At 46.3% G+C, this 26,671-nt stretch overlaps 1 protein-coding gene across 1 annotated transcript in view; it reads left to right on the forward strand.

Annotated features, from left to right (window-relative positions):
* The first annotated feature begins 2,035 nt into the window (after positions 1-2,035).
* LOC135811928 (piggyBac transposable element-derived protein 4-like) overlaps positions 2,036-26,671 on the forward strand; it is a 29,878-nt gene continuing 5,242 nt past the window's right edge. The window contains exon 1 of the mRNA XM_065325194.1: positions 2,036-4,223. Within this exon, the coding sequence (XP_065181266.1) occupies positions 3,003-4,202 (1,200 nt within the window). The 5' untranslated portion in view covers positions 2,036-3,002 and the 3' untranslated portion in view covers positions 4,203-4,223. The remainder of the gene's footprint in view (positions 4,224-26,671) is intronic.

Here is a 26,671-nt window from a genome sequence, read left to right on the forward strand (position 1 = left end):
ACAATGCACAGCTTTGGAAGAAAAAAATAATGTCATGAGAACTGAATGGAAAATCTGAACGTGCTGTATTCATATTTTTCACGCAAATTGTATGGAACTGTTGGAAACACACCTGGCCAAATGACAATGCATACACGCCTTTCTGCGGAACCTATTATTACATTGTTCTATATTTCTACGGTGGCCCATGGCCAATAATGAAGATTATAATCAATTATTATGATCGGTTTCCCCAGAATGTTGACAGATTTCTGAGAACCCTACAAAAATGGCTATGGATGGGCGCTTGCCTGATGTGAAATGTTCCAGGCTGCCTCATTGTGTTGACTGACCGCATAGTGAAGGCCCTACTAATGGGTCGGATAATGCACCTGTCTCAATGCCCTCAAAGGAAGGCATACCCTCCAGGCCTACTATGCGATACTGTCATATGTACCTTTTACAAGGTTACTTGATGGCAACAAAATCTTTTTGTTCTGCGCAATGGGGCCTCCGGCAATACTTTTGTTCGGTGCTCGCTATAGAACTACGAAAAACCAATATATCTCAGAGTGTGGATAGTGCTTCCTTGTATAGAGTCTTCAAGCTACCCTCTTTATTACTACAACGCGTGGGGCGTGCCACTGCAGCCAAGAAGTGCGCCAAACACTTGGCGCGTCGTCTTGGGTTATGGAAAGGTGGAAATCTTACTGAGCTCCTCGACGAGAGCGACACTATCCAACCTGGGTGTACGGGTAGGTCTGGTCATAGGGGATTGCTTTGATGATGATCGACCACGCCAGTTTGGTAAACGTAGGGACCAGGGCAGAGTTACAGCAGCCGTTCATATACTCAGTTTGTAACCGTTCAGCGCACACAGAAGGACAGAGTTGGTAGATTCGACACTGTTCTTAGAACAATAATGCTATTGTATAGATGAATTGCAGGTGCACATCGGGCTAACAGACCGTAGCCTAGTAAGAGTAAGCTGGCACGTAACAGCTGTTATTCAGCACTCGCATTCATGCTGTTACACAGCTATTGCGGGAAAGAGCAGTTCTTTGCCAGTGGGCGGCACTGATTGCGGGGTTGGTGATATTCTGCGTCAGAAACACCTCGCGCCTGTTGTGCCAAGTCCGGATGTGTTGTTTCCAGGACTTGATAAAGAAAAACAGCCCTGGCGGTCCGTGGATCGACTGGACAGTTTGGTTTGGACTCGGGCGCATGGCGCAGAAGTGTACTTACTGTAAGGGTGCGTCGACCGACTTATGTGCCGCTACCTCCAGCGAGATACAGGTGCCTGAGAGCTAAAGCCTCTGAGAAACTTGAAAATACAAACTAATTTTGAAAGGTGCTTGGATCGAGTTTCACCTGTTTTATCAGTATTTTACAGTTGCTGCAAAAAAACTATTCATTCTACCTACATAATAATTTTACATTATAATAAACTATTCGTTTGTTATGGCCGAACAATAATTCATTGTAACCCACACACTTCACGTACAAACTAAGACGCGGGGAGCCGTGGTTGTGGGGCAGTCGATTTGAGCGAACCCGTATTGATGTCCGGGTTTTTAATCCTTATGCTCGCTCAAATCAGTGTGCACCACGTACTACTCTGTATCATCGACACGAACGAGAGAAAAGAAGGCACTACGAAAATAGAGTGAGACAAGTGGAGTATGCCGCTTTTGTCCCGGCTGTGATGTCTGCGAGCGGAGGCATGGGCAAGGCAGCAACGGCCCTCTACAAACGAGTGGCCTCTCTGTTGGCGACGAAAAGAGGGAGCAGTACTCTCATGTGATGGCTTTAATCAGGTGCAGGATCGCTTTTTCCTTCTTGCAGTCCTGCATCATGTGCCTCCCAGGGTGCAGAAGGCTCTCTAGCCAGTCTTCCGTGGCTGTGGGTGATACCTCTGCTGCGGTGGCAGTGGTAGAGGCCCAGGTAAGGGCTTAGCGTGCACGAGCGGTATCAGTGAGTGGAATATTGACTTGAAGTTGAACTTGCTTCTGTTTACTTAACCCTTTGTGCGCTCAACGAGCGATTTCGCTCGTTTCAAATGCGCGTCACATTTTTGATCGTCGCGCTTGACTGGTTTACCGCATCGCGCCGAGACTTCACCACCGCGTACCTGAGAAAATTTCCGTGACGTAGGTACTAAACATGATGTAGGTCGCCACTAAATTTTTTTTGATAGCACGCTTTGAAAGAGCCTTTGCAATTATGTCAAAATTAGAATTTGGACTTATCCAGCGATGGATGCAGACGAGGCGCTTCGCCTAATACAAGACGCGGACCAAGCAGATCTCCCAGTAGAGGATATCGCTTGCTCTTCAGGCGACGAGGTAGGCGACTCGGACAACGATTTTATTTCGTCTGACGAGGAAGATCGCCTGAATGACGATCTCTTTTCCGACTTGGAGCAAATAGGATCCGATTCGGCTGACGATATCGCTATTCCTGTTCCCGTCGCTGCTCGTGGACGTGGCCCTGGACGAGGCAGAGGCCAAGCAGTAGGTGTCCCCGCGCGTGGAAGAGGGCGAGGACGTGGAGCTGCGACAGGGCGAGGACATTGAGTTGCGACAGGGCGAGGACGTGGAGCTGCAAGAGGGCGAGGACGCGGAGCTGCAAGAGGGCAAGGACGAGGACGTGGTATACAGTACGAAAATTGTAGTGGCTATGATGATGTTGACCAGCTGCAAACCAATACACCTGAGTTCAACATAACTGGCACTGGTTTGAACCTACCTGATAATTTCGCTCCAACATGTGAACTTGATTTCTTCAAACTATATTTCCCGGACGAAGTTGTGGATTCAATTGTCAAGTTTACAAATTTGTATGCGCACGAGCATATCGCTGAAAAAAAGACGTACCAGACGGATGGTGTGTGGAAGGAGACCAACCGTAATGAGTTTTACGGCCTCCTTGCATTTCTCTTCTTCCAGGGATTTCATCCTCTGCCTGCGACGAGGGACTACTGGCGCGTTACGTCGTTGTACAACGGAAACTATGCACGCTGCATGATTCGAACCTACCGGAGGTACTTAGCGCTGATGTGCTTCATCAAGATTGTGGACTTCAGGGCAGAGGATATAAATGATCGACTTCGTAAGGTGCGATACCTTCACGACCATCTGCAGGCGGCCTGCAAGCGTTTGTTCATCCCTGGCAAGTGCGTTAGTGTTGACGAGCGCATGGTCAAGTGCAAGGGACGCGCTCCTTTTACGCAGTATATGCCCAAAAAGCCCGTCAAATGGGGCTTCAAGGTCTTCGCTGCCTGCGACGCCCAAAGCTCCATTGTTGTAAACTTTGAAGTTTACACAGGCCAGCAACCTGGAGGTGAAAATGGCCTGACTCATGCTGTGGTGATGCGGCTGGTCAGTGACGTGCGCGCCGGAAGTGTGATCTACACGGACAATTTTTACACTTCCGAAACCCTGGCCACATCTCTTCGTACCAAGCAAATATCGTTGGTTGGCACCGTCCGCGCGAACCGCACTGGATTTCCAGCCGTATTGCGGACCGACATGAAACAGTTCGAGAAACATGCAGAGCGAGGTGCAACACGCTATGTTCGCAACGGAGATCACCTGTACCAGCAATGGAAGGACAAGCGGTGTGTGTCAATGTACAGCAACATACATCAGGGCCATGAGCATGACACAGTAACAAGAAATGTCAAGATTGATGGTGCACACCAGCAAATGGAAGTGCAGAGGCCAATGTGCATCAGAGACTACAACAGCAGCATGGGTGGAGTCGACACGTTCGATCAGCTGATCGAAACGCACCGTGTGCTTCGCAAAACGAAGAAATACTGGAAGAGTCTCTTCTTGGATATGGTCGACGTGTGCGCTGTCAATGCATACCGCCTCTTTCACTTGTGGCAGAGCCAGCATCCAGGGGTGATAAGTCGACGATGCAACTTGCAGCACTCGGATTTCCGCTGTAACCTCATCCGGCAGCTGTCATCGATTGATGAGCATGCACCGCCACCGAAGCGCTCGTATCGCCCAGTGCCTGTTCCGCAGGATGTCCAGGTTCCTGTTGCTCAGCTTCACATACCTGGAGTGAGGAAAAGGAAGAACTGCAGAAACTGCACAGAAGTGGGTAACAAGCAGCACCAGTGTGTAACCTACTGCACTACGTGCGATGTTCACCTCCACATCACGAGCGACCACGACTGCTACGCCGCTTACCATGCACGCCACTTCCCGTGAAGGATATCTTATCTCAGTGCTGTGAGTTTCTATCTTGTCTACTGTATATTTGTACATAAAAGTATGGTTTCATTTCCTTCCTATGGTGCGCTCTGTAAATAACGCGGCTATACACTTGATTATGACAATATGTGCCTAATATGGCAACATTGGTAACCATGGCAACATTCTAACATAGTTTTTTGGATTCAGCCGAACGATTCCATTCAGAAAAACACAACTTCTAATTACATATTCTCAAAAACTGTGGAGTTACAGGGGATTATTGTCGGAATGGAAAATTTGGTCATTTTCTCCGAAACCAGTGGACTCACAAAGGGTTAAGTAGGTGTATACATTATGATGCTGTTTTTTTTGCATGTTTTTTTCTTTTTTCTTTCTTTCTTGAACTTTGAGTTGAAATTTTTGGAACACTTGGGAAAAATATTCATTGTGTTTATTTTGCCCGTAAAAGAGGCTGTAAAGACGCGGGGAGTCCCAAGTTACAGTGTCCCACCCGCCAGTTAGGATTCACAGGAAGTGTGAGTTACGTAGTCTGAAGAAAGTGGTCAACGGTCTCTGTTCTGATGACGTCTACATCTTAGCTCAGTGGTTAGAGCATCACTGGCTTCAAGCGAAGATTCATGGTTCGAATCTTGGTGGTCCCCTTGTCTGGTGGCAGTCAATTTTGGCTTCAGACTTTTCCTGTTTGTGTCTTTCCCTTAAAGCATTGAATAGTTGATTTTCAATACTTGTTTTCATTTCAATACTACGGCTTTTGTTTCCTCCAAGATGTTTTAAAATAATAGAGTGCTACTTCTACAACTTGATTTCCTCAACTCATTTGAGATTGTACATACCGCTAGTTGTCGTGCAGGATTCACGTGTTGATCCTGTTGTTGATCCAGGTGTTGATCCGGGTGTTGAGTTGACTGAAAGATTAAAACAAACATGAGCAGTGAAACAAGAAAGAGAATGGCATAACATCAGATCTGTGGAGAAATATTCACGGTTCACAAAAGAGCCAGAGAGACTAACTGGTCCGCCAGCGGTTGTAAAGCCATTCCTAAGTCATTCAGTACACATGCACATGAATTTGCTCTGCGAACTATCGACTAAGTTACTGGCCGATCAAAGTCGCAACAAGAACCTCAGGCATCGTTCGACAACCTCAGCACAAGGTCCGGCTAAGTCGTGACGGACCACAAGTCCTCTTAAGGGTATTCTCCGCTTACAATCATTTACCCCAGCCCAAGTAAACAAGCTGCTCGCTCAGGGTAGCGCAAGCTAAGTACGGGGAGTGACGGTCTTCCGGAATTGGCCCTTAAAATGACCTCTTACACATTTGCCCTTTCCTTCAGTGACTTCTTTACGAGTCCTTGTGACCTGGGAAAGTGCCAGCTGCATTCAAGCTCTCTTATGTTTCTCCCCTTTTCAAAGTGGGGACACTGACCGTTGCCATAACGGTAGTCCCGGCGATACCTCTGGTTTCGATCGTGTCCCGCCTAGTTCACACTCGACGGGGCGGGACGGGACGCAACGTAAGAATCGACTGGAAGGGACAGGACTGTCTGACAGCGTCCAATGTGAACACCAGGATCGGGAACGCAGCGTACTAACGTACTGATCTTGAAGTGGAGGGAAAAGTTGGATCAGTTCATCTTTTCATACCCTAGACGTAGACGAGGAAGTAAGCATACAAAACGGCTGCTTTTGAGTGTGTACAGGAGACGGCGTCGTGCGCTAACTACTATCGATTCGTACCTAGACATTTTGAACTTTTCGAACGCTATCCATGATAACTCGCAGAATGGCTAACCGTTCAAGAGCGTGACAGACACACTGTATTATCACTTACTGGGGCTATATTTTGAATGGCAAAACCTTCAGGCTACGTTTTTGGTTTCCATGAAACACTGGTACTGCGAACTTGATTCCGTTTCATTTTAAAGAGAAATAATAGAAAAGAGATTAGAAGCGGTGAGGCCTCTTGCAGTTTCATACAGAATTACAGATGGAGCGGACTCGCTCCCTTCTATTTACACTGCAACGTTCGAACACATTTTCGTAGTTAAAACAACGTTTCGGTATATAGCCCTCATCAGGTTTGCAATGATGTGCACTCTACAAAGGAGCAGCAAATATACTGTGCTGTGCTGTGTTTGCGCCAAATGTGTCAGCTACAAAGGTGGCGAAAGGGATTGGTGATATATTAATATCCAGATACGATATATTCACAGTAGTGCCCAGCCAGCATTAGTGTTTACTTGCGGCCGCAAGTTGCGGATTTCAACAGATTTCAATAGAAAAGAAGTATTAAAAAAATTAGAAATTAGGTACAAATGTCACCCTGTCACTCATCGTGACTTGTGACTCGCGCAGTTTGCTGTTGAACATCACAACGACTGCAGCGTGCTGTGTCCTAAGAATCGTACAAGATTTTACCGCTCGCCTCAGCCGTCCCAACAGGCCCGTAAGTCCTGCACCGTCACCGTTGCGTCGACTGTGAACTATGCTTAAGAGAAAATTGTCAAGGACCAACTGAACAAATACCTCAACGAGAAAGGCTTGCTCCCTACCACGCAATATGCATACCGCTTCGGTCGCTCGACGGAGGATGCGCTTGTGCGAGCAGTGGACCTATGGAAGGACGCACAGATCCAGACGTGAACTACTGACAATGTCAGGATTGATATGTCGAAAGCAATCGACCAAGTCCAACATCAATGCCTCATCATAAAGCAGCATTCACTGGGTTTTTGAACTTTTCATGGTATCATCTTTGACTGTTTCATCAGCTACTTGACGGGTAGTCACCAACGGATAAAAGTTGGCAGAAAGCTGTCTGCTGGAGTGTCCAGCAGCAGATGTGTGCCACAAGGAACTGTCATCTGTCCGCTTCTGTTTGTTTTGTACATACACGCTAAAAATGAAGTCCTGCTCACCATAATCCACCAGGAGTTTGCAGACGACATCATCATTGACTTTTCACACTCAGACCCATTGTTCTCTGTTCAGACTCTCTTGGAGGGCATCACCAAGCTCGCTAAATGGCTGGAGGAAATCGAGCTCCTCCTTAGTAAGAGAAAAGCCCACTTCATGTTCGTAAAGCCACGAGCGCAGCCAAACCCACTTTGTCTCGTCCGCTGTAATAGGGATGAATCTGCTACGGTGTCCTCAGCAAGTTACCTGAGTGTTACCATCTACGACGACCTGAGCTGGCGTTCCCATATCCCGTAGATACTCTCAGAAGGCACTGAGCCGGCTGTCGCGGCATGGGGATACGCTGAGTCTTCAGGCTCGGCTGACGTGGTACCTTGCCATGATCCGTGCGAAACAACCTTTCCGCAGCTGTGTCGGCTATCTCTCTTCTTCCCTGCGTGTCCAAAGTATGTGAACGCATCTTTTATGATCACTTATACAGACATGTTTCGCCGTTTCTGAGTCCCGCACAATCTGGGTTTCGTAAAGGCGACTCCACCTCCCTTCAACTGACCCGCATCGTGCAGGAGGTGTGCCAGCATAGGGATAACAGAGCGCTTGCTGGTATTTGCTTCTTTGACTTGGCCAAGGCGCTTGATACCGTCTGGCATCGAGGACTTTTGGCCAAGCTCGAGCATGCATGCAGATTACGCAAACAACCACTCTCCTGGCTGAAATCTTATCTCTCTGGGCATTATCAGTACGTAACTGTGCTTGGCATATCCTCGGCTGCAGAGCCAGTATTGTCAGGCGTTCCTCAAGGATCAATTCTTGGTCGCCTACTATTTATAATTTACGTAAACGATTTACCTGAAGTCTGCCCTGGAACGTCTCTGTTTGCTAACGACACGATCCTTTTCACCTCATCAGCTTCTCTCACTGGCCTGAAAAACAACTTGCGTACTGGCATTCAGGAAGTTCTTTCCTGGATGTCGTCCTGGAGATTGTCCCCAAATCTATCAAAAACAAAGATCATGCTCTTCCCGCCCCAGCCAGAGTTCACAACCCTCAGCCATGCCAACTTTCCAAATCCAATTGATATAGTGTCTTCTCACAAACGCCTTGGCATTGTGATTGACTCTGCACTCTCTTGGGTACCCCAAATCGAATATATCTGTAAAAAATCAAGTAAATCCTTAGGACTTCTCCCCCCCCCCCCCCCCCACTGCTCCTACCTACCACTTTCTTGCAAGCTTCATTTTTATTTAGCCTGCCTTCGCCCAAAATTTGATTATGCCGATACGTCTTGGGTTAGATGATCCTCTTCCGCTGCAGCAAAGCTTGAAATACACCACAAGAAAATCCTTAAAATTCTCCTCCGTCAACCCCAGATGCTCTCATCATCCGCCCTTTATAAAATCGCTCACACAACCCCGTTATCACATGGACGCAGTGCACACCTTGCTTCTCTTGTCCATTCCATTAAGCTTGAGTTGTGCCCACCTCATCTCATGTGTTTTAATTCCCGTAGCTATGCAGAAGACGTGACTTCAGTAACGTCTGGCGCTAGCCAGCGTCCACACAGCTGTAATTTGGTGTTTGTGTGTTTGTTTGTTTGTTTGTGTCACGGCTGGAGCTATCCCGTATCTGTCCCGTATCTGTCCCGTATCTGTGACTACAAAGGCTCTACAGGATTGTACATAACAGCTGGCCACAATATTTGCGGGCTCCTGTATCTGTCCCGTACTGTACCAATATTCGTCGTATTATGTATACGACTCCCTGATGTAGAGGGAGATTTGGAAAGAAATAGGGAGAAGAGGAGGAAATTAAATAAGAATAGACGCCGAATAGGTGATAGGATGCGTCCGCATTAACATACATGTACTTTGGAAGAGAGATCCCGTCATCTCCAGAATAAGCGTGAAAGAGCGATTCAGCGCCGGTCACAGGAAACGTCGGAAGAGAGATCCCGTCGACTCCAGAACCCCCGTGATCGGCAGAGTCCGCCGGTCCCAGGCAACGTCAGGACAGACATCCCGTTGAGTCCAGAACGCCCGTGATCGGCAGAGTCTGAGCCGGTCCCAGGAAACGTCAGGACAGACATCCCGTCGAGTCCAGAACGCCCGTGATCGGCAGAGTCAGCGCTGATCCCTGTGAACGTCAGGACAGACATCCCGTCGACGCGCAGAAAAACTAAATCTGCAGCCTCTTTTGCCGTCGGACAGAATACGTAATTAGGAGACTGTAAAGTTATGTAATGTCCAAATTTCCACGTGAGCAGCAGGTCACTCGCGTTGATTTTTTGAAGTGCGAGCCAAATAACGGGAGCTGAACTTTCGCGTCGCGGACATCCGGTCGACGCGCAGAAAAACTAAATCTGCAGACTCTTTTGCCGTCGGACAGGATACGTATTTTAGGAGACTGCTAAGCTATGTAATGTGCTCCACAGGCAACCATGCATTCGGCGTCGTCATTGGCTCAACAGGTCAATGTACATGTATTTCTACAAAAATGCCAGAAAATCAGATTACTGTATTAAAATCAACTAATTTTCGCTGGCGATTTAATTTCGCTGATTTCGCCGCTTGGTACCAACCGGCCAAAGTAAATCGCAAACCAAAGTTTGTCATATAGGCAAATGATGCATGATTGAGCAATGGATGCATGTGAGAGCAAAAATACCGATCGATTTCAAATTTGACGTGAAATTGCGCGCCACGAATAACGTGCATCTTAACCTCTCTGATAGAGAGGTTTCTATTTTTCATCGGCCAAAATTTGTTGATTTACAGTATAAGGAGATAAAAAGAAAAGAAGGAGCAAACCAAAAGTAGATGATTATTAGAGAAATAACAATCCGCAATAAATTCTGCAAATACTTTTGCCTCAGTTCTTATAACATGTACGATGAGCTAGGCAAAAAAAGTATAAAAGCATAGCGTAGGGCCCTGAGCTTCCAAGCTCTCTCGTTGGTTCTCTTCTCTAAGAACTAGAAACTCGATCTTACTCCCTAAGTGTAACTCATCCACTCTTTTGCGCTCCCCTCTCTTTGTTGCTTATTCTGTTTTGCTCACTCTACCCAGAGAAGTTAGGGATCTGACCTCACTCCGCCTGTTTAAGATCCTTGCTGCCCCTTATTTCCTACGACATAAATAGCTCATTATCCACATGTCCTTTGCGTCTCTGTGTTTTTCAGTGTTTTTATTATACATCATCTTTCTTTACGGAGTTGTTGTTGCTGTTCTTTTTCCTACTCTTTCTTTTCCCTCCCCTTACTTTTATTTATCGCCGTTGTAGGCAAACACCCACTCTCTTCACATTGGCCGGTGTTTCCACCGAGTCTTGAGATGTTGTAATAAATATAAATATGAATATACTTATAGGTGGTTTTCTCTTTACATATTACTCTTGGCTCAAAATCCCATTTTTTATTAGGCACACCTGATGAGCCATTACCGGCAATACGGCGAAATGTACGTCATGTGGAACGACTTGGTATTGCACCAAACCCGGCCAACATCGTTACATAAACATGGCGTTTTATAGGATAAGGACTTTCGGTTTGTGACAATTCGCCTTCGCTTGGCTTCCCCTCTTGATATATTTTGCATACTATTGAGCCTCCCAAGTTGGGTGGGCTCTTGCCTTGCATCGCCGAGTTGAAGTAAGACAGGTATGTCGGATGGTGCTTCTGGTCTCGTCATCATCAACCAATAACTTCTGACATCCTTTGTTTCCGAGGGACGTAGTTCGTGCATATCTTCGTGGCGTATAACCCTCATTGGATATTTCCGCACCTGAGCCTTCTTACTTGAAAGGTTGTTGGGTTGCGCTTCGTAGGTGTGTTAGAGCTAGGTATCAGGTCGCTGAATTACTCAATATCCATGTAGAGGTTGTACAATTTCGTCGCACTATCTGATTGTATAGCATCTTGGTCCTTTCGTGGACTGTTAGTCATGACTCGTAACTTATCACATTTTGTATTTCCTTCTTCATTGGCTAGTCAATTGACAACCGCTCTTCAAAACACACCTACAAAATATGTAAGTGTTTACTTTGACGTTACGGAAAGACAAAATTAATAAATAAGGTGGTCACACGGCTGACAGCAAAGCCAGATGACGCAGCTCACCAGATCAAGGCGTGGGTCCTCTTCACTCAGTAGATACAGAGTCGAGTGAGTTGTATTCCTGGTGCCGAAAAACGCGCTCAACACCCCTGTATGGCAACTTTGCAATGTCTAACCCCCGAGGCGAAGTAAGTACTGTGGTAGTTATACTGGCAGAAGTTAAGAAGTTAAAAAGTAAAAGAAGTTAAAAATGTTGTCATCATAATCCCTGACCTTGGCAAGTTGGTAGAAAGGTGAGAAAGGTTCATTCACACAGTATCACATTCATCTGCCACTACCTTTCTCACATACACTATATTCACACCTTGCAAAGGTGCAAAACGTCGCTTTTTGCACTTGTTAGCTGCTGTATTTCTACCTGAAACCATATTAGCTACATGTATATAAGTGTGACGACCCTGCCGCAGGCATTGGTGGGAGATCTGCGCCAAACCAGAGCCGGATTGCTCGGGAACTTAGACGCTCTGCAGAGCCTGCGAGCCATTGCCCATGACCGACCCGCATGGCGAGATCTATGTATGAAGATCTGTGCATCGTGATATTCCGACAGGTCCTGAAACAGTCAAACTCAGGAAATAGCACTATTATTATCACTCAGGCTGCAATATTCAATGACATAATTAAAGACATATTCATAAATGACATATCTTCAATACCCATGAGCTATATTGTATATGATAATTATATCATTGTATCATCGTTCTAGCTCAATTTCTTTCCCCTGTCATAGTCCTGTTTATCATGTTCAGCATAAGCGAAGTTGTGGATCATGCTTGCATAGTTGACTCCAACGCGTACATGCAAGTAATAATAATAATATAAGTGTGTGTTTTAGTTATTAAATTTTTATGTGACGGCGTTCCACTGATGACAGTCACAAGAAAACGTTATGGAACTGGACTTTCTTCATTTTTGCTGTTGTTATGAGTGCACAATTTATCTTATTTATTGCCATTTTACGACTTTTGTCTCCTCGTCGATTGTTTAAATGCTATAGATTCTGTTTCAGAATTTCGGATACAATTTCGCGCTCATTATAAACAGCCTAAATTGGCCTGCACAAGTCGGTTCACTAGTATAATTATAAAGCAAGGATCATTTTTACTGTTAGGAGTTCCCCCGATAGGCTATGCCTTTGGGAAATCCTTTAAATAAAACATTGCAAATACAGTACTGCTATTCCTATTCTACCTGTTCTCCGCAAAACCTGTGCAATTATAGGGATCATGGATTATTGAGCTTCGAAACGTCAGCAAACCAACTCGGTAGAATGCTAGTGGAACACGGCGCCATTTATAATTACCTTCTTACACTCATCAGCTGTCCAAGTGAATCTGCTATTTTAGGTTTTTAGAGCCTTCACACAGTTTCCGAATTTTACACCGATTTCTGCGAACTTCTATTGAGACCTATTCTCCGGACCTGAGCAGAGTTTTCATTGATCTAAAATAAACAAAATGGGACGCACATTGGTGGGGGGGGATTTGTGCCGCAAGGTGGAATGTTCCCGAGGTGCAGATCAAAATCCTCCAAAAAAAATACGTTTCATCGCAACAGGTCAGCCGAGAACATCATTCTGAAAAGTTCCCTGCTTGCTGGAGCAGTCCTCTAAAAACGAGCGAGTGGCCTGAAAAGATCTTCAACAGCTCTAATTTTCGGTTTCTCTCTCTCAAACCATTGATTTGTAGTATGGTTAAAACGGTCACGGTTTTTCCCCTAACGGTTAACTGCTAGGCTAACGGTCGGTTTAACGGTTATAACTTATAACCTATAAGCCACGGCAATCCTGCGGACTCTTTTTTAACCGTATATTTGACTATACTCATTCAAAAAATGTAACCTATTCAGTACACCTCACACATGCATGCTCATTCATACATACTCTCACACCAAGAGACCAGATATAACGGACTTGACAGCCCAGAAATTGCGTACGCGTGCAACAGCCTGCGAAAGTGCATACTTTGCAACGACCTGATACTTGAAAAATCGACTGGAAAGTTACTGCATAAGCGTTATCTTTATCGGCTAACTGTTCATTGTTCGTAACCAGTCTGCAACCGGTTTATCGGACTAACCGTTTGAGCCCTAATTAATAGTACATGTACTTCTAGGCAAAATTAAAAAACGGAGGACTTGAACCAGTGGCACATCAGTTACCACTCTCTGTGTTGTTAGGATCTAAATATGAGGCAGAAATAGAAAAAAGATGAAATATGTGGCCTTGAGTGTATACTTGTGGAGTAGACTCGTACGCCCAAGAAGGCAGTTTCAGAGGGCCAGCCTAGCAAAGTTCTTATTTTTCAGCGCCCCAGGCTACGTTCTTATTTCGCGTTCTTGCACGTCCAACATGACCCGTGACGCTCATGTACAATTCCCTTTCGCTTTGTTTAAATTTGGCCTTGGGAGTTGGTGCTGGCGCCAAACGGGCACTAAGCGCCGGTTTTCGAATATGTGAGCAGCCAGGAGCACTTTATCTCGAAGACAAGCAATAAATGAGCGCTACATTTTGGACAGTCGACGTATAGACAAAAGTCGTAAAATCAGGAAAAATTCGTGCAGAATGTGCAGTCAGTAGTAGAAGTATACTAGGAACAGCCAGAATGGGACGGAGAGGTTAACTTTTTCTTCCTCAGCATTTTGAAACCAATGCACCGTATTTCCTTGAACACCTCTCGTCCCTTCTTCACCAGCCGCCCTTGCTTGAGCGCCGTCAGTTCTTGGGATGGGGGTTATTTATACTATTGTTGAAATGAGCGTATCTATAACAAACGAGCGATCGGTTCTACTAACGAGCAAGCTATCGAGCGAGCTAACGAGTTTCATTGATGTGGCAAATATGTTTTTTTGAATATTTTTTTTCTAAGTTAGATTTTATTCAGCTGGTTCAAATCATCACCGCCGGCATTTGGGAGTGCTGCTGCTTCACTTCATTCTGCTGTTTGGTGTAGAGATGTCTTTTCAGCGCCGTCGATGAGTAGCCTTTGTAAGAATAGACCGTTTTGCAAAGATTGCAAAGAGCCCTGGTCTTCGCTGCTTAGCGGGAGAAAATTTCCAAACGACTGAGCGTAACTTTCACTCGAATGGAGAGGTGACCGAAGCATATCCTGCGACAGGTCAGCAGATGCGGAACAAGACATCAGTAGAGTCCACCAAAGCTGCAACGGCAACTGAAACAACTCAAGTGTCGTGCAGACATACAGTCACCGTAACTGCGAGTGATTTTCACTTTGCGCGGGACTGGACTCTCGATCGACCAGGGAGTCGTAAAATATTTTACGAATCCCCAGTCAACATGTACTGTCATGTGTACGGAGTACGGTGTACGGTGTTCGTTAGTGCAAACGAGCTGGCCGCACAAACGAGCCGAGTTTCTGGCGAGCGAGCTAACGAGTATCCGGTGAGATCGTTTCAACACTATCATACAGTGTTTTCAAAACCCATTGCAGTGCTTGATGCACTCACTGAAAGTACAAGGCAAGGAGAAACAGAATAGAACGTACCACTGGTAAAAGGACTTGTAGGAGAGACTACTAAATAGAACACAGCAAAATACACACACATAGATACCAGCGCATTTAGGGTAACAAAAGGACATAAACGAAAACGAGGAATTCAGTACCAGAGGTCGAGCAGCAACTACCTACTTCTAACATGTTCTGTGGTGTGATACAGACAAACTGGTTGTATACAGAGCACACACTGAGACTCCCAAGAAAGACACATACATCTTAGCACGGCTAGTCGTATACGGAGTACACACCGAGCCTACCATGAAACACACATCAGTGGCGGATCCAGGATTTGGCCGAAGAGGGGGCCCAAGGTATCCGTTCCGGATGCCCCCTGCCCCCCCCCCCCCCCTGGATCCGCCACTGCACATACATCTTTGCACGGCTAGAAACAATTCTGCCACAAGTCTTTCTAGTACACGTTGCAGAAAGTTGTTGTCACTGCTCTAATGGCCATTTCTGCACCAGTAGATGCAACACAGTGGTCATACAGTATTGTTGAAATGAGCGTATCTATAACAAACGAGCGATCGGTTCCACTAACGAGCAAGCTATCGAGCGAGCTAACGAGTTTCATTGATGTGGCAAATATGTTTTTTTGAATATTTTTTTTCTAAGTTAGATTTGATTCAGCTGGTTCAAATCATCACCGCCGGCATTTGGGATTGCTGCTGCTTCACTTCATTCTGCTGTTTGGTGTCGAGATGTCTTTTCAGCGCCGTCGTTGAGTAGCCTTTGTAAGAATAGACCGTTTTGCAAAGATCGCAAAGAGCCCTGGTCTTCGCTGCTTAGCGGGAGAAAATTTCCAAACGACTGAGCGTAACTTTCACTCGAATGGAGAGGTGACCGAAGCATATCCTGCGACAGGTCAGCAGATGCGGAACAAGACATCAGTAGAGTCCACCAAAGCTGCAACGGCAACTGAAACAACTCAAGTGTCGTGCAGACATACAGTCACCGTAACTGCGAGTGATTTTCACTTTGCGCGGGACTGGACTCTCGATCGACCAGGGAGTCGTAAAATATTTTACGACTCCCCAGTCAACATGTGAGCCAGAGCACGCTAAAATATGACCACAGACCAAAAATTCGATTTTCAGTTTTTTGTTCAAAAATGATCAAACACACCTAATGTTCACTGTCTGACAGTTTTGGATTGATCTGACATGTCTAAGTGGTGCTACAATGGTATTATATGCAGCACTGTTGAAATGGTGAAATTCTATGTACAGCAATGGGATTGTTATTTTTGCACACAGTTGATATGTCCATTGGTTCATCCTTTCTGGGTCAGTTCCTCTGTCCAGGGTCTTATAGCATGAGCTGACAGGTACTGCGCCACATCCAAAATTTCTATAGGCACTGAGCTGGGTGTCCGAAATACCTCCTGTGTGGAGCACCATTGGAGAACCCCCAGCGAAAATACGGTCAACATCTGTAGATGGCTGAAGAAGTTGGCACTCCGTGTCCTCTCCATCACACTCCACCTGTACTTTCAGATATACAGTATACACTGCTACACACAGTCTTCCTCAACATACTTGACGTCGCACTCATATTCCCCACACCAAAGCCCATCTGCACACAGTTTTCTCCGCTCGCCAGAGAGTACTGCTTTCGCTGCCTACTGCTCGTGCTAGCGATGTTCCGCATAACTGGTTACTCAAATTATCGATTTGAGCAAGTAATTAGTTGAGGGAGCAGCAGAGTCCATCGATTGTTTTTGCACTTGCAACCAATACTGGCATTGTCCCGGATATGTGCAGCTATGTCCGTTCTGGCCAAATCATCGGCCGACTCACCTCCCAAGTCAGTGTTGATGCCAATCGCTTGCCAGGTTGTCATCAGAGTAGAATTCCTCGTCACTGCAGATCGTGGGACTACCAGCATCAATTCTTTTACAGTCGATGAAAGTGTCACCCTCAAATGACTCGTCGCTATAGCCATCATCGTCTTCCTTCTGTTTCCGACCCGAATCCTCAAAATATTTTATCCTGCGCATGGAGTGCGAGGATGTCGTCTTCTTCCACTCCGCAGTACATTACTACTACTAGGCTCTTCCGTCGATACATCGATGACGATCAGTTTTAGGCGACTCAGCGCAACATGGAATACAAACTCAAACAAATAAACTTACTTGTAACAAAGAAATGCATCCGGAACAGTCCAGTCGACCGAGGAGAACAACAACAGCGACTCGTGTTGCATTGCACTTCGTATTTTTTGCCGCGGAACTCAAATCACGATTTTCTCGACTTTTTCCAAAAAAGCTGTGGTCATGTTTTAGCGCGCTTGGGCTCATGTACTGTCATGTGTACGGAGTACGGTGTACGGTGTTCGTTAGTGCAAACGAGCTGGCCGCACAAACGAGCCGGGTTTTTGGCGAGCGAGCTAACGAGTATCCGGTGAGATCGTTTCAACACTAATTTATACACAAGTGCAGGGCAGTTCACAGTTTATCCACAATCACAGCTACCAACTAGATGTTATGCTCCTTCACATGCAGCTAGTGCTGCTGTCACTCCGGACAAAGCACTTTTTATTTATGTATTTATTTTTTAAACTACTGTAAATATGAAGTAGTGGTTGCCACTTCGGCGATGATTTGTAAGAAAGGGTTTGCTCCCCACACCGGAGCTCGCGCTATTCCGCCGACTTTACTTGACACTTGACTGACTCACGACTGCCATCCAGAGCACACGAGAAGTCCATCGAACCTTCGACTCGGCAAACCACTACTTCGTACTGATGTGCCCTGCGCAGGCTTGCGACTAGTTGGTTTGGAGGTGACAGCGTTGCGAATGACCGAGGGTCTTCGACGTCTGTCGCACCGTCCAGGAGCGACACTGACTCACGCTGCTCTCTGGTGTTTACGAGGTGTTTGTCGCGCTGGAAACGGAGCGTCTCTGTAAGTTTGTATCCCTGGTGATGTTTGTGCATGGAGAGCACTATAAAAGTGGTGCTCTTCAGTCACAATCTTCCTCAGCCTACTCAAGCTCTACTGATGAGGGGTGAATTCCCCGAAACACTGTGTATTAAGCAGGGAGTGGTGCTTTCTTGCAGTTTTGCCGAATCGAAGGTTCGATGGACTTCTCGTGTGCTCTGGATGGCAGTCGTGAGTCAGTCAAGTGTCAAGTAAAGTCGGCGGAATAGCGCGAGCTCCAGTGTGGAGAGCAAACCCTTTCTTACAAATCATCGCCGAAGTCGCAACCACTACTTCGTACTGTTGTGCCAAACGCGGGCTTGCGACTAGTTGGTTTGGAGGTGACAGCGTTGCGAATGACTGAGGGACCTCGACGTCTGTCTCACCGTCCAGGAGCGACACTGACTCACGCTGCTATCTGGTGTTTACGAGGTGTTTGTCGCGCTGGAAACGGAGCGTCTCTGTAAGTTGGTATCCCTGGTGATGTTTGTGCCTGGAGAGCACTATAAAAGTGGTGCTCTTCAGGCACAATCTTCCTCAGCCTACTCAAGCACAACTGATGAGGGGTGTATTCCCCGAAACACTGTGTATTGAGCAGGGAGTGGTGCTTCCTTGCAGGTTTGCCGAGTCGAAGGTTCGATGGACTTCTCGTGTGCTCTGGATGGCAGTCGTGAGTCAGTCAAGTAAAGTCGTCGGAATAGCGCGAGCTCCGGTGTGGGGAGCAAACCCTTTCTTACAAATCATCGCCGAAATCGCAACCACTACTTCGTACCGTTGTGCCCAGCGCGGGCTTGCGACTAGTTGGTTTGGAGGTGACAGCGTTGCGAATGACCAAGGGTCCTCGACGTCTGTCTCACCGTCCACTATCGACACTGACTCACGCTGCTATCAGGTGTTGACGAGGTATTTGTCGCGCTGGAAACGGAGCGTCTGTGTAAGTTTGTATCCCTGATGATGTTTGTGCCTGGAGAGCACTATATAAGTGGTGCTCTTCATCCACAATCTTCCTCAGCCTACTCAAGCTCAATTGATGAGGGGTGAATTCACCGAAACACTGTGTATTGAGCAGGGAGTGGTGCTTTCTTGCAGGTTTGCCGAGTTGAAAGTTCGATGGACTTCTCGTGTGCTCTGGATGGCAGTCGTGAGTCAATCAAGTGTCAAGTAAAGTCGGCGGAATAGCGCGAGCTCCAGTGTCGGGAGCAAACCCTTTCTTACAAATCATCGCCGAAGTCGCAACCACCACTTCGTACTGTTGTGCCCAGCGCGGGCTTGCGACTAGTTGGTTTGGAGGTGACAGCGTTGCGAATGACCGAGGGTCCTCGACGTCTGTCTCACCGTTCAGGAGCGACACTGACTCACGCTGCTATCTGGTGTTTACGAGGTGTTTGTCGCGCTGGAAACGGAGCGTCTCTGTAAGTTTGTATCCCTGGTGATGTTTGTGCCTGGAGAGCTCTATATAAGTGGTGCTCTTCAGTCACAATCTTCCTCAGCCTACTCAAGCTCAACTGATGAGGGGTCAATTCCCCGAAACATTGTGTATTGAGCAGGGAGTGGTGCTTTCTTGCATGTTCTCGAATCGAAAGTTCGATGGACTTCTCGTGTGCTCTGGATGGCACACGTCAGTCAAGTGTCAAGTAAAGTCGGCGAAATAGCGCGAGCTCCAGTGTGGAGAGCAGTATGGAGAGGAAACCCTTTCTTACAAATCATCGCTGAAGTCGCAACCACTACTTCGTACTGTTGTGCCCAGCGCGGGCTTGCGACTAGTTGGTTTGGAGGCGACAGCGTTGCGAATGACCGAGGGTGCTCGACGTCTGTCTCACCGTCCAGGAGCGACGCTGACTCACGCTGCTATCTGGTGTTTACGAGGTGTTCGTCGCGCTGGAAATGGAGCGTCTCTGTAAGTTTGTATCCCTAGTGATGTTTGTGCCTGGAGTGCACTAGCATATGTACGCAGGGCGCGAAATAACGGTCGGACATCGGACAATTTCCGACCGTTTACGGTCAGTTTCCGGATGTTTTGTACATATCCGGACAAAGTGTCCGCGCACCTTTTTGCAAAGCACAAAAAAGAAAAGGCACTTCAATATTTTGTCACATAGTCATTAGTGATGTCGTCTGGCAAGAGAAAGCCAAGCACCGCTGATGCGGGTGCTCCTCTTGGAAAGAAGCCCAGAGGAGTCAAGACGACCACTTGTGACAACTGGGTCGCCGAGTATGATAGGGAGCTTTCAACTACTTCTGTTTGGCTGAGCTATGAGCGCAGTCCCTCAGATCGTAGCGTTGTCGAAAATTTGAAGTGTAAGATGTGTTCCCGTTTTGTTGATAAAATTCGCAGCAGCAAGAATTTTTCTGACTCCTTCGTCGTTGGCTCAAGGAACCTGAAAACGTCAGCCTTCAAAGATCATGCTGCTTCTGAAATGCATCGTCGTGATAACATTTCGATGGTATTAATTCTACACTGAACATTGTGTGATTTGATGTGAAAGTTGCATGTCCGGACATGTCCGGCCATTTTTGCAACGGCAGGTCATTGTGTCAGAGCATATTTTAATCCTTAGCGCATGCCCTGGTACGCAACAAGTCTGTAACGGACCAACGTATCTTGCTAACCCAATCAATGGCTGTGAATATTGATAATGGCACTAATTTTGACCTGATATCTTTAGATTTCAGGAAAGCTTTCCACCGGGTCGACCACTCTATACTCCTAAAGAAATTCGGTAAGATTGCTAAAGCTTTGTCAGTAAAATGGCTGAAGAGCTTCTTAGGGGATCGACAAATTGAAGTGAAGGTACATACCACTAAATCGAAGAAGCAGAGCATCAACTGCGGAGTGCCGCAAGGTTCCCACCTTTCACCACTCCTATTCCTACTCTATATAAATGACCTGCCCAACGCTATGCAACATTGCACGCAATATCTATTTGCAGATGATGCCACCCTCCTACTGGCGTACAAACCTGAAGACACCCTCGCCAATAGAGCGAACATGCAGTCTGATCTCGATGCATGTCAAACATGGGGCAGGAACAATGGAGGTGAATTCTCAGCAAGCAAGACATCCGTGCTGTGCCATAGAGCTATCAATGATACACCTACTGCAGGAATCCAATACCAAATGTACAATGAGCCATTAACGGTGGTTTCTGAACTGCAACATCTTGGCATCACCTTGACCGACAACCTGGATTTCCACAAACATGTCGCCTCAATAACTTCGAAGTTCAGATATCGAGGGCACCTACGGTCAATTATGTCCCAGCAACTTACGCCTTCGGCAATGATCATACTGTACAAAGGGTTCGTAAGACCTGTGATCGAATATAGCTGTACGGTGTGGTCGTTTGGATCTAATAAGAAACCCATGACCACTCTTGATCACTTACAGGCAAGGTTTGCTAGAGCTCTACTGAAAAAGAAAAAAATTGCATTTGATTACACTTCTTCCAAATCTGTCTTAAATTCTAAATGCTCCCTAGAGTCACTAGCCTATCGTCGTCAAATCATCAGTCTCACTACTTTTCACAGATATGTTTTCCATCATCGTGATTACCTTGCTGATTTCCATTTCAAGATTACGAATAGTGAGCGACGACCAAATAAAATCATTCTTCCCAAATTTAAATCATTGTCTAAGTCTCTCTTCATGTTCCGAACTGCTATTCTATGGAACTGTTCACCCCCCAGTCTAACATCGGAAGCCTCGCTCTATAAGTTCAAAGCTGCCCTCAGGAAATTTACAGCTGACTATGCTTATGCAATCAACGGAATTCCGCCACCTTGCAGTTGATTTTCCCCATTTCTCTCCTCATCAATCCCTACTTCTCTTTGTACATACATCTACATCTACTGTTCTTTCAATCAAATGAACCCCTCGATAGGCACATTGCCTTTGGGTCATTTCATAATAATAATAATAATAATAATATAAGTATGGCAATAAGTAACACGAGCTGAAGCGACATGTGGACATATTAAAATTATTGTCTCCTCGTCGAATTTTTAAATAATATAAGTGGTGCTCTTCAGGCACAATCTTCCTCAGCCTACTCAAGCTCAACTGATGAGGGGTGAATTCGCTGAAACACTGTGTATTGAGCACGGAGTGGTGCTTTCTTGCAGGTTTGCCGAGTCGAAGGTTCGATGGACTTCTCGTGTGCTCTGGATGGCAGTCGTGAGTCAGTCAAGTGTCAAGTAAAGTCGGCGGAATAGCGCGAGCTCCGGTGTGGGAAGCAAACCCTTTCTTACAAATCATCGCCGAAGTCGCAACCACTACTTCGTACTGTTGTGCCCAGCGCGGGCTTGCGACTAGTTGGTTTGGAGGTGACAGCGTTGCGAATGACCGAGGATCCTCGACGTCTGTCTCACCGTCCAGGAGCGACACTGACTCACGCTGCTATCTGATGTTTACGAGGTGTTTGTCGCGCTGGAAACGGAGCGTCTCTGTAAGTTTGTATCCCTGGTGATGTTTCTGCATGGAGAGCACTATAAAAGTGGTGCTCTTCAGGCACAATCTTCCTCAGACTACTCAAGCTCAACCGAGGAGGGGTGAGTTCCCCGAAACACTGTGTATAGAGCAGGGCGTGGTGCTTTCTTGCAGGTTTGCCGAGTCGAAGGTTCGATGGACTTCTCGTGTGCTCTGGATGGCAGTCGTGAGTCAGTCAAGTGTCAAGTAAAGTCGTCGGAATAGCTCGAGCTCCGGTGTGGGGAGCAAACCCTTTCTTACAAATCATCGCCGAAGTCGCAACCACTACTTCGTACTGTTGTACCCAGCGCGGGCTTGCGACTAGTTGGTTTGGAGGTGACAGCGTTGCGAATGACCGAGGGGCCTGGACGTCTGTCTCACCGTCCAGGAGCGACACTGACTCACGCTGCTATCTGGTGTTTACGAGGTGTTTGTCGCGCTGGAAACGGAGCGTCTCTGTAAGTTTGTATCCCTGGTGAGGTTTGTGCCTAGAGAGCACTATATATTCCTGAAGAGCACCACTTAACGTGGTGCTCTTCAGGAACAATCTTCCTCAGCCTACTCAAGCACAACTGACGAGGGGTGAATTTCCCGAAATGCTACAGGATCCGAAGCTCAAAAATAAAATTGGGTTTGCCACTTTACTCCGAGTATTTGCCGCTTTCAGGGCTGATAGGTGATAGTTATAGAAGGTCAATTTTGTTTGTTGGCCCTTCTGAATCCGGGAAGGAGACGAGCGGCGAGAGGGTTTTCGTCGACGATTTCGCTAGCCTTCTCAAGCGTTCTCAAGAAGGTCGCAAATTTATTTTTGTCGTGCGTCCGTACGCGCATGGCTTGAGCATGTACACATTGCGCACCTACGACAAACATTTGAAAAATTTAGAAAATTACGACGCCGTAGAAAATGACGACGATGGCCGGGGAACTTATTTGAGGAAGCACGAGGTCTTTCAATTTCATTCCCACGCGAGTAAGCATGGAGGAAGACGAGAATTGTGCCTCCTGTGCACAAAGTCCAGGTAGTGTTGGGCATTTAGTTGCTTAAGCCAGTACTCAGGTTTCGGAAACTTCGTGGAGCTCATGTTTGTGCCACTGTGTGAAGATCGAAGGAAGCGAAAAGGAGGAGAAAGTAAATTTCACGAACACCAGCTGGTCTCGAGTGGTATCTGCTGCCAAAATTCGCCAGGACAGCACATGGGCCTTTCTCTGCCAGGAGCAGTGTAGCACGGATGAGAGCACCCCGCGTGGCTGGTACCATAGGCGCTGGTATGCAGCCTACACCCACAAGAAGACTCTGAGTCGTTTTGAGGGAGAGGAGAGTGGTGGCCTTGCCAGCAATGTTGACGCAGAGGAGGTGGGTGACGCAGATGCCTGTGAGGATGAACCTCCCAAGAAGCGTGTTATGACACGAAGCAAAGTGACAACCATCGACATCACTCTGTGTATAATATGTCAACAAAAACAAACAAAAAAGAACCGGAAAGCTGAACCGCTTGCCCTCTGTTCAGAAATCCGTGCTGGCGAAAGCCTGATCCGTGCGGCAAATGCACGTGGAGATGAAGCAGGCCAGCGGATTTTACTTACCCTCCAGGAGGGCAGTCCCGATTTTGTAGCATCGAACATATGCTACCATTTCTGCTGCTACCGTAACTACACTCATTCTAGTACGGTGGCAGCACTGGAGGCAAGGAAGACGACGGCAGTTGCAGACGACAATGTGTACGATAGAGCCTTTGAGTGGCCGGCTGTATGCATGGAGAAGGAGCTCTTCAGTGAGACAGAAATACGAGCGATGCGTATGGACAGCCTGACGTCCAAGTACAGCGCCAAGCTGGCGGAGCTCGGAGCTGCAAGTCAATACAGACAATGGCTGCTGAAGAAGCGCCTGTTTGAGCATTTTGGAAAACGCATCAACTTAGTCCGTCCTGGTCCATTGTCATCCGAGAGCGTTGTAAGCAGCTCCTTGACAGAATCACAACTGCTACAAGTAGTTGGTGCAGCAGTAGCCAAGGCTGAGGCAGCCCAGCTGTGCGCCGACGAATATGCTGGAGATGATATGGCGGATGAAGATGCACCTGCAAGACAAGGCACTGCGTACGTCAGCACTGTTCGTGCAAGAAGGCGTCCTTGGCTTGCACGGACATCTGCTCGTGCTGCTCATGCGCCAATCCGTTTGGGGCCGTACTCGAACAGAACGACAGCTCCGGTGCCGCAGATGTGGGAAAAACTGCATGTGAAGGCGACCAAAACAGTGAGAGCGAGAAACGTACTGGTGCTGACGACTTTGAAGAGTCTGACTCCAGCTCAGATCCTGATGAGGATCCAGATCAAGAGTTGGACGACTCGCTGTAGACACTGGCAACTGCACCGTTTTCCCCTGGTCCAAGCCACCCATTGTGTTTGTGAATTATGGCTATGGCTGTCAACATACCTAACCTGTTCACACATTGTATATAAACTGCTTGTACATAGCTTGGCTTCTAAAGCGATGACGCTATCATCCTACATTTTATTCCAATGTACATATTAAACTGGGCATATTGTCCATGAATTGCACAGCACTGCACATGTCTTCCTAACTACAGTTGTAGTATTTATTTATTTCATTTTCGATTGAGTAGTGACTACAATGCGTTTATTATCATTTCTACTCTAACTCTAATTTAATCGAGTGCTATTGAAGGTGTGTGTGCCTGAGAGAGAAGCAGGGAAAGGGTCCAAGCTTACCTTCGCAGAATGATAGGTGTCCCTCGTATCGATCGTATCAACGAAATTCCAATCAAGAAAACATTTGAGATCACTCACGAAGCGGCATCAAACTACACGACACGACGGGTAGTATGTTGGCTGCCATTGCGAGTGGGTAGTGGAAGGACCAAACGATATCTAGGCTAGGCTTACGAAGTCCCTGTGCTTTACTTCTACAAGAGCGAGAGTAAACTTCTTGACCAAGAATATGATCAACAACAAGTGAAGTCGCCGACCAGATCAGACACTCGCTTTGAGTTTTCAAATTTGACTGCATTTGGTTGTCATGTGCGTACTCTACGAAACTCAGAATCGGCCCGAGACGAAAGGTGAGCAGTTCAAGTGACCGACGAAGCTGAACGAAAATTGCCTCTCGCGGAGCTTCTTCCCCGATCTAGACGGGCCAACAACTACCATTCGACTCCACAACAGGTACTCTTTCCACCTGTACAGTTCGATTTTACTCGGATTCTAGTGGCAGACCACTTTCAGATTTAAGCACTTTTTTTTGTCTTGGATCCCCGGCTACAACACTGTGTATTGAGCAGGGAGTTTGTACGCATTTTCGTTTTTCAGAACCTCTCTAGTGACTCATTTGTTTCATACGGGACGAGTCAATGAGCTGGTGTGGCTTAGAATCTTTCGCTGTAGAAGAAATCTATTTGTATGTGTATTGGAGATCTATGCATGAGGGTCTGTGCAATGTGCATGTGATATTCCGACAGATCCTGAAACAGTCAAACTCAGGAAATAGCACTATCATTATCACTCAGGCTGCATTATTCATAATTATAGACATATTCACAAATGACATATCTTCAATACCCATGAGCTACATTGTATATATTATGATATAAGTATCATAATTATTATTATCATCGTTCTAGCTCATTTTTTCGCGTCATAGTCCTGTTTACCATGTTCAGCATAAGCGAAGTTGTGGATCATGCTTGCATGGTTGACTCCAACGCGTACATGCAAGTAATAATAATAATAATAATAATAATAACACCATAGCACCATAGCTCAGCGGTTAGAGCATCGCTGGCTACAAGCGAGGGTCCCTGGTTCGAGTCCTGGTGGTGACAGTCAATTTTTTCTTCAGACTTTTCCCGTTTGTCTCTTTCCCTCAAACCAGTTAACAATAATAATAATAATAATAATAATTGGAGAAATAATTATGCGTTGATTATTATTTCGTAATAAGTATTCGCATGCAACGACGCAAATCCACACAATTCAGTAGACACTTCTTTTCTATCAAACGTTTTCTTTCCCTTCTCTTCAGGATTGTACAGGGAATGTTGGAAATTTGGAAAAACATAACTATAAAGAAAAATAGAGAAAAAGTCAACACTTCAACATAGGCGATAAAATGACTAAAGTGTGAAAAAAACTGGAAAACAAAAGCAGAAAGTTGTAGACAAACACGTTGAACACATCAAGAAGCACTTGTCACACTTTCACGAGGTGTGACACCAAACAACTGCAACGATAACACATTCTCCTTCTGTACACATAGTTCTGGATCTAGTTTACGAATATACAGCGCTTCTAACACAGCAAGATGTAACTTAGACCTTCCACGAGTTAAAACCGAAAAGACATCATCACTATACAACTCACGACAATTAGCACTTCCCGACAAATAACGCTTTGTTTAAGACAAACTCACAGAATAAATACCATCGGTCCCTTGGTGTTCGTCCTAAAGAGGTTCGACTGGATATCATTCAAACTCACCAAAAGATGTGTAAGATTTTATTATTATGGAGTGCCTTGTTTATC

This window comes from Sycon ciliatum, chromosome 3, assembly GCF_964019385.1.
Source record: "Sycon ciliatum chromosome 3, ocSycCili1.1, whole genome shotgun sequence".
NCBI lineage: Eukaryota > Metazoa > Porifera > Calcarea > Leucosolenida > Sycettidae > Sycon > Sycon ciliatum.